The sequence below is a fragment of the Podarcis pityusensis genome, assembly GCF_964106645.2.
Source record: "Podarcis pityusensis genome assembly, chromosome: 15".
NCBI classification, from domain to species: Eukaryota; Metazoa; Chordata; class Lepidosauria; order Squamata; family Lacertidae; genus Podarcis; species Podarcis pityusensis.
In genome coordinates this window covers 23,166,701-23,180,974 of record NC_138040.1, presented here as the reverse complement: position 1 = coordinate 23,180,974, position 14,274 = coordinate 23,166,701, and the positions used below count along the sequence as shown (strand labels likewise).

Sequence of the window (14,274 nt, the reverse complement as noted above, 5' to 3'; positions counted from 1 at the left end):
TAAAGATGTCAAAGATTGAAAGGGTTGCTTTTCTTAAAAATAAGAAAAGGGGGGAGAAACCCTGTTACATCCTCAGTACAGTTTAATGTGGTTCACTTAAGCAGGAGATTCTTAAGGGAGATGGCTTAGGAGAAACATAAACAGATAGAGATATGGGGTTGTGTTTCATCTTCTGCATAAAAGTACAACTCAGCAAGCTCAGAATTTTTGCGGCACTTGCAGAGGGAGGGCAAACTTGGCAAAGACAGATGGTGATGATCCCAAAACAGCTACTTGTGAGGTCCAGGGTTTGCAGAGTGAAAAGCAAGCATTGGCTAGACTGAGCCGGCACAGCACTTAACCAGAGCTCCAGATGAACCCTGCTAGATGGGGTGTTATCTATCTAACTAACTAACTAACTAACTAACTAACTAACTAGCTAACTAACTAACTTATTAGTCACTTGTCACCTGAAGGTCTTCAAATGACTTACAGCTATGTATATATTCTTACACACACATACACAATACCATAAGAAAAGGGGAAAAAGGAGGATCATACAATACGTCAATATATCATCTAACATTACATTTATGAAGAAACAAAAAGCTACACACCCACCATATAAGTAATAACAAATTTCATTAACAAATGGCAAATAAACAAAAATATGCCCGCCTACCAATTAGCAAATAAACAACTATTTTTCCATTTTTAACCTCCCCACCCAAATGTCTGGAATCAGGCCAGCTGTTGCAAATCAGCACTGGGTGGGCCCAAGGTCCTCCTCCAGGGATGCTCCCGAATCTCCCCTCTCCCTTCAGACAAGAGCAGTAGCAAAGAAAAGCAAGAAGATGGTAGCAAAAGTTTTACTCGGTTGCTGCTGGTGGTGGTAGGCATACCCTGAAAGCAGAAGATAAGCAACCTCTTATTTTTGACAGGGGTATTTTGCTTCCCTGAGGGCACTTTTAAACACGCCACAGGGCATGTGTGGCACCGTGCACATGTGCCTGTTCTCTCTCTGGCACTCCAGATCTCAAACTGGGCACAATGGGAAACTGAGCAAGCTGCTTACCCACTGTGGCTCCCTTCAAACCACTGGGCAGATACTTCTGGGAAGCCCTGCTAAAGAGACACTCAAGCAACCAGGAGGAACTGAATGCTTCCTCCTATGTAAAGCCTAGGAAGCCCAGAAGGTTTTCTTGCTTTTCAACCTGAGCTACGGGTCTCCTGGTGAAGCTGCTTGGCTCCTCTCCAGTGTCTGTCAGGCGTCTTTGCCTGCCTGCTTCCACTCGTCATTGTTTTGCTGCATTGAGACTGGGATGAGGGAATTGCTTTGGGAATGTAGGAAGCTCTGCCTTCCATCAGGCCAGACTGTTTGCCCACCTGCCCAGTGGTGCCTGCTCTGACTGGCAGCAGCTCTCCAGGGTCTCAACTAATCCAGAATGCGGCAGCTAGACTGATGACTGGGAGCGACCGCCGAGACCATATAACACCAGCCTTGAAAGACCTACACTGGCTCCCAGTACGTTTCCGAGCACAATTCAAAGTGTTGGTGCTGACCTTTAAAGCTCTAAACGGCCTCGGTCCAGTATATCTGAAGGAGCGTCTCCACCTCCATCGTTCTGCCCGGACACTGAGGTCCAGCGCCGAGGGCCTTCTGGTGGTTCCCTCTTTGTGAGAAGCCAAGTTACAGGGAACCAGGCAGAGGGCCTTCTCGGTAGTGGCACCCGGCCTGTGGAATGCCCTCCCACCAGATGTCAAAGAGAAAAATAACTACCAAACTTTTAGAAGACATCTAAAGGCAGCCTTGTTTAGGGAAGCTTTTAATGTTTAATAGGTTATTGTATTTTAGTGGCTGGGGAAACCTAGCCAGATGGGCGGGGTATAAATAATAAATTATTATTATTATTATTATTATTATTATTATTATTTAAGCCAAAGCCTTTCTCTCATCACCTCCTTCTTCACCCTTTTAACTGGAGATATCAGGGATTGAACCTGAGGCTTCCTGAAGCCAAAGCATGCACACTTCCTCTCCCTGACAAATGTTGGGCCAGATCGGAAGGTGCTTCTCTCTCAGTCTGGCACATTGCATTGTGGGAAGTGAGACTGTACTTCCCTTCAGTGACCGTGCAGTACACCTGCCGTAACACCCAATGGCTCTGCATTTGCACACAGGGTTGACGTTTCCAAATAATTCCCGTGTGTGTGCAGTCCAAAGTGTGCCGATCAAAACCACACGGTCTATTTCCTTTTAAAGAAATCTGGTAATTGACTGCATGTATCTGACTTACGTACGTTGGAATTCAAGTATATATTTTATGCAACTCTCCTCTGAGGGAAGGTTTCAATGCATGGGGCTTTTTAGTTCATAAAATTATTCATGGCTTGGAGGAAGCGGATAGAGAAAAGTTTTTCCCCCTCTCTGAAAATTAGTAGAATTCAAGGGCGTCCAACGAACAGATAAAAGAAAGTACTTCTGCACACAGCACATAGTGGGTCTGTGGAACTTGCTCCTGCAGGAGGCCGTGATTGCCACCAACTTGAATGGCTTTAAAAGAGAATTAGACAAATTCATGGAGGCTAAGGCTAGCAATGGCTAGTAGCCACAATGGCTAGGCTGTCCCTTCATGGTCGGAGGCAGTGATGTTTCTGAATTCCAGTTGCTGAAGACCACAGGAGGGGAGAGGGCTCTTGTGCTTGAGTCCTCCTTGGGGGTTTCATGCAGGCATCTGGTTGGCCACTGTGAAAACAGGATGCTGGACTAGAAGGGCTATTGTCCTGATGCAGCAGGCTTTTCTTCTGTTCTTATGTACTGTATTTTTCGCTCTATAAGATGCACTTTTCCCCTCCTAAAAAGTAAGTATGGAGCAAATGCAGGTGGGAGGCTCTGCTCAGCGCTGCCTTTAAAGAGTCGTGTGGAGTGTGTACGCGGCTCTTCGGGGCTTTTTCCCGAGGAGGGAGAAGGGCTGCCCTTCTCCCTCCTCGGGAAAAGCCCCAAAGAGCTGCGCACACACTCCGCACACTCTTTAAAGGGAGCGCAGCTCTTGGGGGAGCCTTAGCCACGCACAGCCTCTCACGGGCAGGGGGTGAAGGCTCCCAGCTGCCCTGCGGAGGCTGCGCGCAGCCAAGCAAGAAGCCAAGACAGCCAGCAGGATCGCAGGGATCCCACTGGCTGGCCTGGCTTCTTGTTTAGCAGCGCGCAGCCTCCGCAGGGCAGCGGGGAGCCTTCATCCCGCTCCCCTGCAAAGGCTTCGCCCTGCTATCCCTGGCTTTTGCGGGAGATGGGGGAAGGGACAGAGCGTGTGGCTCTATCCCTTCCCCCACCTCCCAAAAAAGCCCCCAAGAGCCGCACTCCCTTTAAAGAGCATGCGGCTCTTGCGGGAGCTGGGGGGAAAGCCAGTAGGCTTGCTTTCACTGAAGCCAGGAGGGCTTCCCACACCGATCCCGCTTGCTCTCCTGGCTTCAGGGATAGCCCCGCAAAGCCTCCTGAGCGAATATGGAGGAGCTCTCCCTCTTAGCTCAGGATACTTTGCATTGTTTTCTTATTTCTTGTTTTCCTCCCCTGAAAACTAGGTACGTCTAGGTGCATCTAATAGAACGAAAAATACGGTATATGCTTCCTATTCAGATGTTCTGGTCCTGAATGGAAGTGTAGAGATATTGGAAGTGGGCCATGCATAGCTTTCTTATTTCCATGCCATGGACTGCACCATTTCCCCCCTTCTCTCTCCCATCAGTCTAACTTGTCCCATATTTTCATGAAGAATGAGCTCTGCCAATCAAACTGCCTGCCTTTTATCTCGGTTGGCAATGCATCTCCATTCCCAACAGGATGTCATTACGTGTTCCCACCTGGTCGCCTCCCCGTGCTTCTTTGCTAGCACAGTTGAAATACTATCTTTGATTTACGGAGCTCTGACTAAATTCTGCTTTCCAGCCCTACCAACCTTGAACGATGAATCTGCCACTGACTCTCAGTTCACATCCTCCCCCCATATGGTCCAGAGTTGCACGGTTGCTTCTCTGCTGACAGCCCCATCCTGGCTTCCCACCTGCCAGTATGTGTATGTTTGTGTGAAGAAGGCCAGGAAAAATAATTTGCGGCTTTCTTTGATTAGCTGCCCTTGGAATGGAAAGCTTCTGACTTCAAAGCTGGTTGCACAGAGAACCAATGTGCCTGCCTGCCCCTAGCTAAAAAGCAGGTTCAGATTTGCACAGTGAATATGAGAGGAGGCAGTGTTTGGAGCAGAAGAGCAGAACGAGATGCTAGGAAAGAACTTTTTTGTTTTTTTCTCTGCCACTCAAGGTAGCTCTGTCAGGCTTGGGAGAATGTCAGGCCTGGGAGATCTAGGTTCAACTCTTGCTCAGCCATACATTTCATTAGGTTCCGTTGGACCAGTTGCTATCTCTCATTGTAATCTACCTCTGAGGGTTCTTGTGTGAATAAAAGACTATGCACCTGCTCCTTCATCCCCACCTAGAACCCGTATACATATACAGTGGAACCTTGGTTCTCAAATGGCTTAGTTGACAAACATATCAGCTCCCAAACGCTGAAAACCCGGAAGTAAGTGTTCCAGTTTTTTAATGTTTTTCAGTAGCCAAACGTCCGATGTGGTTGCTGGCTATTGTTTCCGGGGCGCCTGCACCAATCGGAAGCTATGCCTTGGTTTTTGAACGTTTTAGAAGTCGAATGGGTACCACTGTACATTTATATATATACAGCCCAGTTTGCAGACCTCGGAAAAAATCCATTCATAATATCTCCATCTTTTCAGGAGTCAGTTGTAACTCATTCAGCCAAGGACTGCATCCAGACACCATTTTAAAGCAGGCACAATATTTACATGAGAATCCTGTGCATGTTTTCTCCTCCTGTGTTCAATGGATCATGGACAAGTATATTTAGGATTGCAGTCTTTACATGTATTTATTTAAACATTTGCTGTGTTCCTTTCCTAAAAGTTCAAGATGGCTGGAGAGAGAGAGAGAGAGAGAGAGAGAGAAAATATGCAAATTCATTATATAAAATGTTCTAATACAATAAAATTCTAATATAATAAAAATGTCATTAATAAGAAACAGAGCAATAAAATATGTAACTATTAGGACAGCTTTAAAACAATTCAGTCAAGTTTCAATAGACTCAATAAAACTGAGGAAGCAGATCTCCACCCCATGGCAGAAGACCATTGGGCCCTATTGATGAGGTTCATCAAGCACTGTGTGTGCGTTGTCTAAAAACAAGAATTATTTTTTCTTTACAAGTATTACTTTTATTCAAATGCAAATTTATGCAGTTTTAATTGATTGATTAATCAACTAACGTATCATTAATCAAGCAGAGGTTTCTTTATCTGTATGACAGTCTGACTGAAGAACATCATGTTTGAAGTTTCAAAGAGTGATATGAAAGCCCTGATAGACTGGGGATGGTTCATTCCCACACAGGACTCATAATAACTCAATGTAGTCATTCATCAGTTGCAGAAAATCCAAGGAAAACAGTGTGTTTGGAAGATAGGTGATGTGAAATGCGAGTGTTGTCTTTGGTGTTATATCTGCACAGGGCCATTTACACATGCTAGTCATCAATCAGTGTTACAAGTCACCAGTGAAAGTGTGCAGCTTCCCTGTAATAGCCTAGTGTTAGGTGCAGGTACTTACTGGACCACAACCAGATTCTTTGGGTTCAGAAATGGAAGACAAATAGCTAAAGCATCCCTAGTGTTTGCTAATCCTTCTAGTGTTGTGCAGTTCCTGGTTGACTCCCAAGCTGACGGCCTGGGAATAAAAGTAATATGCTTGCACGGCAACCATACAGGCTGCCGTGCGAGCAGTATCCTGTACAGGTGGCACGCGAGTGGCGCCCATACGGACTGCACGCGCCCTTGGCTGCTCTACAGCTGGGGGGAGGCAGGGGCCATCTTGTCACCCCTCCCACAGTGGCACCCAGGGCGACCTGCCTCCTCCGACCCCTTTCTTCTGCCGCTGTGTATATGTTGATAATATAATTTTGGTTACTGAGGACAAACAAGATTGTACAAAAACAAGATTGGGTGCAGGCCTGGCCAGGACTTAGGCATCCTGACTGTGACAAATGTGACCTGTGTGCTTGCTTGCTTGCTTGATTAACAGCTGTTGGGAACTTCAAGGTCCCTGCTTTCCCTTCTTGTGGTCTTTGTACTGGACCTGGAGACTCCAATAGAGAGCATTCCATGTCAAGAAGGAGGGCAAGTGGGCACCCTATCAAATGACAGGGCAGGAGCTACACGGAGCAGGGCCTTTTCACTGGTGGTGCCCATTGTATGCCTCGCTCTTCCCAGACCTGCTCTCTTTTGGCCTGTATTTTGGAGCTTTATAATTTAGGAAGGCTTTGGAAGAACTGGTTGACAAGTCTTATCAGTTGCTGACGTATGAGCGGGTTTTATTTGCTGCTTTTCTGGGCTTCTGGTGCACCAGGGTTTACACCAGAGTAATAGAGTTGGCCAGGATCCCAGAAGGGATACGATTTATGAGCTTTCTCCATTATCTGCACAGCAGGGGGTGTTCAGTCAACAGTGCAAAGGCTGATCTGAAGCATTCCCTGCTTGTTACCTGCTTTCAGCAGTGGGGGTCGCTGTTTGGTAGTACCCAATTGGTTAGCTGTCAGATTCTAGAGCTCCCTATTCACAAAATACAGAGTCCGTTCATAAAACACAATGTTCATTCATAAAGCAGTAACATAAATCTCCATTGCTACATATTGGGTGTATATTTCAGCTTTTGAACGTACAGGTTTATGACCATGCTGTAGTGTAGTGCTTATATGACTGTGAATAAAAGGTGGCTGGGCTCATTGTCTCGGGGTTTGGGGGGAAGAGGTGACAAAACTGATTTCCAATAAGTGCCCCGCCTTATTTCCATAACAAGTCCTTGAGTCTGTAGTCTGAATGGTGACACCAGGGACCTAGAAGGTGCAGGCTTGTAAGTCCAACCCCTGCACAGTCTCATCAGGGCTGACCTTAATGCAACTGGAACAATTGGGCCAAATTGGGCTCCGCGGGCCACTCCTAAGGGGGGCCCCGAACCAGAGCAATTTAGATGGATTTTATTTATATCTATAAGATTTTGCAGACTTTGGCTGTGAACTGGGGCCCTACAAAAAAACATTCAAGTTGCGCCCCACTGCTTCAAATTGGGCCCCACTGGCTAGCCCTGAGTATAATAGTTGCCAGGCCTGAGTTGACCTGCCCTTGCATGAAGTCTTGGGTTTGCAATTTTGGGAGAGGAGAGACTGCCCACTGGGGAGTGGGAGGGCTGGTGAGGCCCCCTAGATTTAGAGGCCCTAGGCTTCAGCCTACTTAGCCTATACATAAATCCAGCACTGAGCAGACTCTTCTTATGTTCTTTCTTACAGTTTAGCATTTGATCAGTTATTATTTCTTTCACAAGGAAGGTTCCTTCAACCCTCCCATCCCCAAATGAAAGGGGGCAAATGACTTTAAAACTAGGAGGGACTTCTGGAACTTCTGGATAGGAGTTTTCAAATACCAGCCTCAGATATTTCTGCCGCTCACTTCCCTCAGGGATAATGGGAGGGTTGCCAGCTACAAAGACTGAGATGCCACTGAAACCTGCTCTGAAGCAAATGACTGATTGTAATTGAGGAGCGTCTGTGTCTCTCTTGAGCTGTTTGTCACCTGGATGGCTTTTTTTAGTTCTCCCACTACCCCAGGCAACGATTTTAAATGTTCTACACTTAAATGCATTTGCATATGTGAATGAGCAGTGCCTCCCCCCTCCCCACACATACACTCAATTTGGGCAGGGTTGCAACTCTAATTTATTTGTGCTTCGATTTCACTTCAGCAGCTTTGCATATTACTAAGAGGTGGAATGGGAAGGAAACACAAACAAATCATGCTTTCTGTTTCTTCCTGCTTCCAATAAAAGCCTAAGATTCAGATCAGACCAAAGTGGGTTCATTTTGTCCAGGAGCAGAGAAACCCAGACCCTCTGGGCCTTTCTATCTGGCCATTGGAATTCTCCCCAGTCCACACCCCTCACTCCCTCTGCTTCACACCCTCCTTGAGTGTTTTTGCCTGGCTGGAATATGTCCTCGAATTCTGATAATGCCCCTATCTTGCCTGGATGGATAGAGGGGGTCCGCTTTAAACCCATCCTCTTTTAAAGGCATCCAAGTTGGTGGCCATCACTGCATCTAGTGGGAGAGAGTTCCATAGTTTTAACTATGTGCTGCATGAAGACGTACTTTCTTGTATCAGCCCTGAATCTTAGAGCCAGTGCTTTTCCCCCCTAGGGGTGCGCAGGGGTACGCATACCCCTAAACTTTTTGTGAATCTTTGTACTTTTGACCATTTACTGTATTTATTTTTCCTGATTTGAACTATAAAATGGTGATTTTTTTTAGTCAAAATGAGAGTACAGTGGTACCTCAGGTTAAGTACTTAATTCGTTCCAGAGGTCTGTTCTTAACCTGAAACTGTTCTTAACCTGAAGCACCACTTTAGCTAATGGGGGCCTCCTGCTGCTGCCGCGCCGCCGGAGCACGATTTCTGTTCTCATCCTGAAGCAAAGTTCTTAACCCAAGGTACTATTTCTGGGTTAACGGAGTCTGTAACCTGAAGCGTATGTAACCTGAAGCGTGTGTAACCTGAAGCGTATGTAACCCGAGGTACCACTGTACCCCTAAACATTCTTTTTTGGGGGGAAGCACTGCTTACAGCATTCAGCCTCACTGGATGTAAACGAGTTCTAGTCTTATGAGAGAGGAAGAAAAACTGTTCTCTCTCCAGTCTCTGCATGCCAGGCACAATTTTAAACACTTCTATCATGTCACCTCTTACTCACATTTTCTCAGAATTAAAAAGTCCCATAGGCAGCACCCTTTACTCATAGAGAGTTGCTCATTTTGGTTGCCCTTTTCTACCTCGTCACTCTGCCCCACACCACCAAGATCAGGGATACTCCTGCTTGCTTGTTGTTGTTGTTTAGTCGTTTAGTCGTGTCCGACTCTTCATGACCCCATGGACCAGAGCACACCAGGCACTCCTGTCTTCCACTGCCTCTCGCAGTTTAGTCAAACTCATGCTGGTAGCTTCGAGAACACTATCCAACCATCTCATCCTCTGTCGTCCCCTTCTCCTTGTGACCTCAATCTTTCCCAACATCAGGCTCTTTTCCAGGGAGTCTTCTCTTCTCGTGAGGTGGCCAAAGTATTGGAGCCTCAGCTTTGAAAAATTCACCTGTAATAAGGAGTATAAGGAGATGGGCTTATTATGCATGCAGTCACCCTTTGGGGACAAATGCATATACTTCAAAACACAATTAAGCACAGGAGCAACTGTGCTCCTCCTATTTGCAGGAGAAGCTGAAAGTGAAGAATCCTAATTGGCTGGACCTTGAATCAGCATTGACATGCTTCTCTCTCGCCTCCAAATGTCGATTGCCTGGTCCTTACTCCTATCCAGTAGCCAACTCCTTCTCACCTGGCTGGCTGCAGCTACCCAAAATTCCAAGCAGAATTTCAAAGGACCTTATAAGACCTCTCCTCCTCCCAGAGGGAGGGGTCATGAGCGGGAGCAGCCTCCCGCGGGGGCAGGGAGGCGTATTCGGCTCCCTGCTCCTGATTGCTTCTGCTGCTGCGGCCAAGCCTCCCAGCTGACCAATAGGGCCGGCTGGTGGGCAGGGCTAAATGCGTTTAAACAGCCGCAGCAGCGCTCTGCTCCCAGTCTGTTCCTGCTTTCTTCAGATCTCCCGCCCTCTTAGGTCAGCTTCTTTTTGCGTATTGACCTTGCTATGGACTTCGGTTGGTTGCCTTGGTTGTCCAAGGGGCCTGGTAGGACTTTTTTATCCATTTGGCAAATTGGCACCAGCCTCTTGGTTTTTTCGCCTACCTCGTAGCAATTTGTCACAACTTTCTGGTATTGGCGGTTAGGCACTGGAATATGTGTGCTGTGTTGGAGGATTGGGTATGCGCCATCATCTACCCCTCCTCTTTTGGGTATTCTGTTAAAGGAATCCGGCAGTCATGGATCCTGTCCGATGCCCTGCTGGTGGCTAAGGCCATGGCATGACACCCGGTGACGTCATGGGGGAGCTTCCAGTTGTATTTGCATCAACAAGCTCCTCCCATTGGTTGTTAACCCTAATATGACTCCCGGCTGCGCGGGGTGGAGTCTGGTATTGCTGTTTCATCCAATGCCTAAGCCAATGCTACTCACATGCTGTAACCAATAAAAGTTGTAGCCTAATTTTGCCCATTAACCTAAAATAATGTGTCTGTGTGTATTATTATAATCTTATGCGGGTGGAGGGTCCTCAACTCACAATGCTACCTTTTCCTTGGAGAACTTGGGGGGCTGTATCTGAAATCTTCTACATTCCAAGCATGAGCAGTACCACTGAACTACCTTCCGAAGATCCTAGGCACACATCCAAAGGAGCAAATCTCACTGAACAACCGAATGAGTGACTGAGGAGTTAACATACATAGGATGGAGTCGACCGCAAGAAAATGGGAGCTAGCAGATGACAATTGCAGCTGTACATGGGTGTCTCTGAACTAAGGGACATGCCCATTGCAAAATAGAGTTCATAAGCTTCAGATCAGGATGCATCTATGATGTGCAAACATTCTCTCTCCCTGCAGCAAAAAAACGGGTTGCTTTCTGCTATCATAATCTCTCATCTCTTCTCCTTTGCAGGCAGCTGAACTGGGAATGGTGTCAGCCTATTACACGTATATCTTCACTAATCTGGTAAGACATTTCTTCAGCTCTGCACCCCCCCCCCCGCTCCCCCCCGCCGCCATAAGAGTCTTATTGACAAAACCTGACCTGTTCAAGCTGCGGTGTGTCTGGCGCTTCCGCAGATGCCATGAATGAGAGGAAGAGGAGAGAAAAATCTGGGGGAGATGTAGGGTTCCTCTGTATTTGCATTTTATTAGTATTAGTATTAAAGGACTTGAAAAGTTGTGAAATATGTAGACTAGGAACAGCAACATCTCCTAAGCAATGCACTTATCCAAGTTTTTCATAAGCCTTTTCTGCCAAGCCAAAGAAACCCACGTGTCCCCGCTTTTCCAGCTTGTTTACATTGCATTATGGAGACTCTGCAAGGCCATTTTTAGTTTTTTTCAAAAAAGGATTTAGGCAAATTTGTGAAAGGTGTCTCCTGATGGTTAATAAATTTGGCAGCTAAATGGAGCATCCATGTTCAGAGACAGTATATCTTTCAATACCAGATACAGGGGATAAGCAAAAGGGACGGCCTACTTGTGAGTTTCCCAGGGACACCTGGCTGGCTGGTGTAGGAAAACGGACAAGCAATTGTTTAACATTGCAACCAAGACGACTGGGAAAGTCAAACAGGTCAATTCATGACATGTTTATTTTTAAGAGGTGGTACGGATTAATAATAATAATAATAATAATAATAATAATAATAGTAATAATAATTTATTATTTATATCCTGCCCATCTGGCTGGGTTTCCCCAGCCACTCTGGGTGGCTTCCAGCAAAATATTAAAATACAATAATTCATCAAATATTAAAAGCTTCCCTAAACAGGGCTGCCTTCAGATGTCTTCTAAAAGTCAGATAGTTGTTTATTTCCTTGACATCTGCTGGGAGGGCGTTCCACAGGGCGGGCGCCACTACCAATTATTATTATTTGTAATCTTATATTTATTGCATTGATATGAGGATTTCACTACATTTGAACATATAGGACTCAATTTTGTGTAGATGCCTCTTTAGGGTCTTACATGTGTCCAGTTCTGGGCACCACAGTTCAAGAAGGACACTGACAAACTGGAACGTGTCCAGAGGAGGGCAACCAAAATGGTCAAAGGCCTGGAAACGATGCCTTATGAGGAACGGCTAAGAGAGCTGGGCATGTTTAGCCTGGAGAAGAGGAGGTTAAGGGGTGATATGATAGCCATGTTCAAATATATAAAAGGATGTCACATAGAGGAGGGAGAAAGGTTGTTTTCTGCTGCTCCAGAGAAGCGGACACGGAGCAATGGATCCAAACTACAAGAAAGAAGATTCCACCTAAACATTAGGAAGAACTTCCTGACAGTAAGAGCTGTTTGACAGTGGAATTTGCTGCCAAGGAGTGTGGTGGAGTCTCCTTCTTTGGAGGTCTTTAAGCAGAGGCTTGACAACCATATGTCAGGAGTGCTCTGATGGTGTTTCCTGCTTGGCAGGGGGTTGGACTCGATGCCCCTTGTGGTCTCTTCCAGCTCTATGATTCTATGATACTATGATTCTATGATTAACTTAAATGCTTCATTTAAGATCTATGTACTGATGGTAAATGTGTTCTCAATTTATTTATTTATTCCATTTATTTAAATTCTTCCTTTTTCTCTAAGGAGCTCAAGGTAATGTACATGGCTCTCCCCTCTCCTCCTTTATATCTCACAACAACCCTGTGAAATACATCAGGCTGAGAGGCGGTGACTGGCCCAAGTTACCCAGTGAGCATTGTGGCTGAGTGGGTATTTGAACCCTGGTCTCCCATACTCTAGTCTGTTGTGTCACTCTAACCACTACACCACACTGTTAACAGCCTGTCATGTTTTCTGGTTCTAGTGTGCAGGTGGGGTGGTTTGTTTTGTTCTTGTTAGGCCCTTGCAGCTGTTTGTTGTAAAGTGGGTGTAGCTGTTCATGTATAGATCAGCTTTATCAGGAAGTATTGACAGGATCCAGCCCATATTGGGACTTTAATGCCAGGACTATGACTGCAAAGTGATGATGAAAGGACCTAAGCTGGTGTCCTTGCAAACGTACCGGAAAATACGGCCCTCAGCATCGAACCTTCCCTCATAACAATTAAAAATTGCTTTTTGAACTTTAATTTCCTTTGGCACAGCTTCAGTGTGCTTAGAAATTGGGGGGCTCTTTTTTTTCTGATGAAGGGGGCCGATCTATCTTGTGAGGGGAGGCGGTGGTTAATGAGGAGAAGTAGCTACAGTTTCCTTTCTGGCGTTCTTTAAAATGGATATCAGCTTTCTAATGCTATAATTCAAGGATGGGCTTGGGAAGAGGCTGAATAAAATTTCTTCTCCTCTTGAAATTAACTTTTGTGTGAGAGATTTCTCCTGCCATTGGCAAATCTTTCTCATTTGCACGCCGTTGTGTGGATTTCTCGTGATCGTTTCTCAATAGCTCTATTATGCCGTATAAATGATTTTTTAAAAAACCCTTCCTTGGCAGTTTTATCTGTCGTACTTCAAAGCCATAAAACAAGCACTCCTATCCATCAGGGGTGGCTTTCGTTAACTGTGGGCTCAGATAATTTGTCTTTCCCCCTGAGTAAATGGAGGGTTGCCTTGCACTGAGTGGGGTCCCTGCCATCAAGTGTGGGACCAGCCATGTACGTGGGGGAGGGCTATAACTCAGGAGGCCCCCAGACTGATGGGCTTTTGGGAGGGGGGGTGAATGTCATTGATGCAATATTAGGGCATTTGTGGTGAATTTATTCAGGTCTTCCCACACATCACCATGCTTTATTGTATGGGGAAGTGTGAACTATTGAATCAAATTCCTCCCCCACTCCTAGCCAGGTAGTGAGATCCCTGCTTGCAACCTGCGAGAGCTCATTTGGTAGGATGATACGGCACCCCGCCATTACTTTGGACCAGGAGGTCTTGCTTCGCAATGATGGCGTTCACCTTTCCAATTGGGGAAATGACATTTCGGCTGGTTGACATCATGGAGGGCATTAGAGATTGGTTGCAGGTGTGAGGGTGTTGATGGTGAGTCATTTGGCTCAAGTGGTGGTTAGGCATTGGGTAAGCCTTTGTGATGGGAGGGCAGGTTGTTGCCTCTGCCCGCCCCTCCTCGATAAGGGTATTCTGTCCGAAGCCTGGGTGTGGGCTAGGGCCATGCCATGACCCATTGGGGACCCGGGGTGTGTGTGTCTTGATTTGACGTATGTCATAGGGCTCCCCCACTGGTGGTTTACCCTTAATGCAACTCCCTGCAGATGGGCAGGAGTCAGGATATAGTCTGGTTCCACCCAATGCCTAAGCCAAACCGCAAACATCTGTAACCAATAAAGTTGTGGCTTATTTTAGCCTATTGGACTTAATTATCCGTGCCCATGTGTGTTTATTATATAAGGGAACTACGGGGCCCGGGGCCTTGTCACGCAAGTAGGGTGAGCCAGAAAAAGATAAGCTGATTGCATTCCACCTATTGCAATGTGACATTTCATAATAATAATAATAATAATAATAATAATAATAATAATAATAATATTATTTATACCCCGTC

At 46.0% G+C, this 14,274-nt stretch overlaps 1 protein-coding gene across 4 annotated transcripts in view; it reads left to right on the top strand.

Annotated features, from left to right (window-relative positions):
• GRIK4 (glutamate ionotropic receptor kainate type subunit 4) overlaps positions 1-14,274 on the top strand; it is a 469,347-nt gene that overhangs the window by 331,449 nt on the left and 123,624 nt on the right. For all 4 annotated transcript variants that reach the window (XM_080983424.1, XM_080983422.1, XM_080983423.1 and 1 more), the window contains exon 7: positions 10,695-10,748. In XM_080983424.1, coding sequence (XP_080839550.1) covers positions 10,695-10,748 — 54 coding nt within the window. The remainder of the gene's footprint in view (positions 1-10,694; positions 10,749-14,274) is intronic.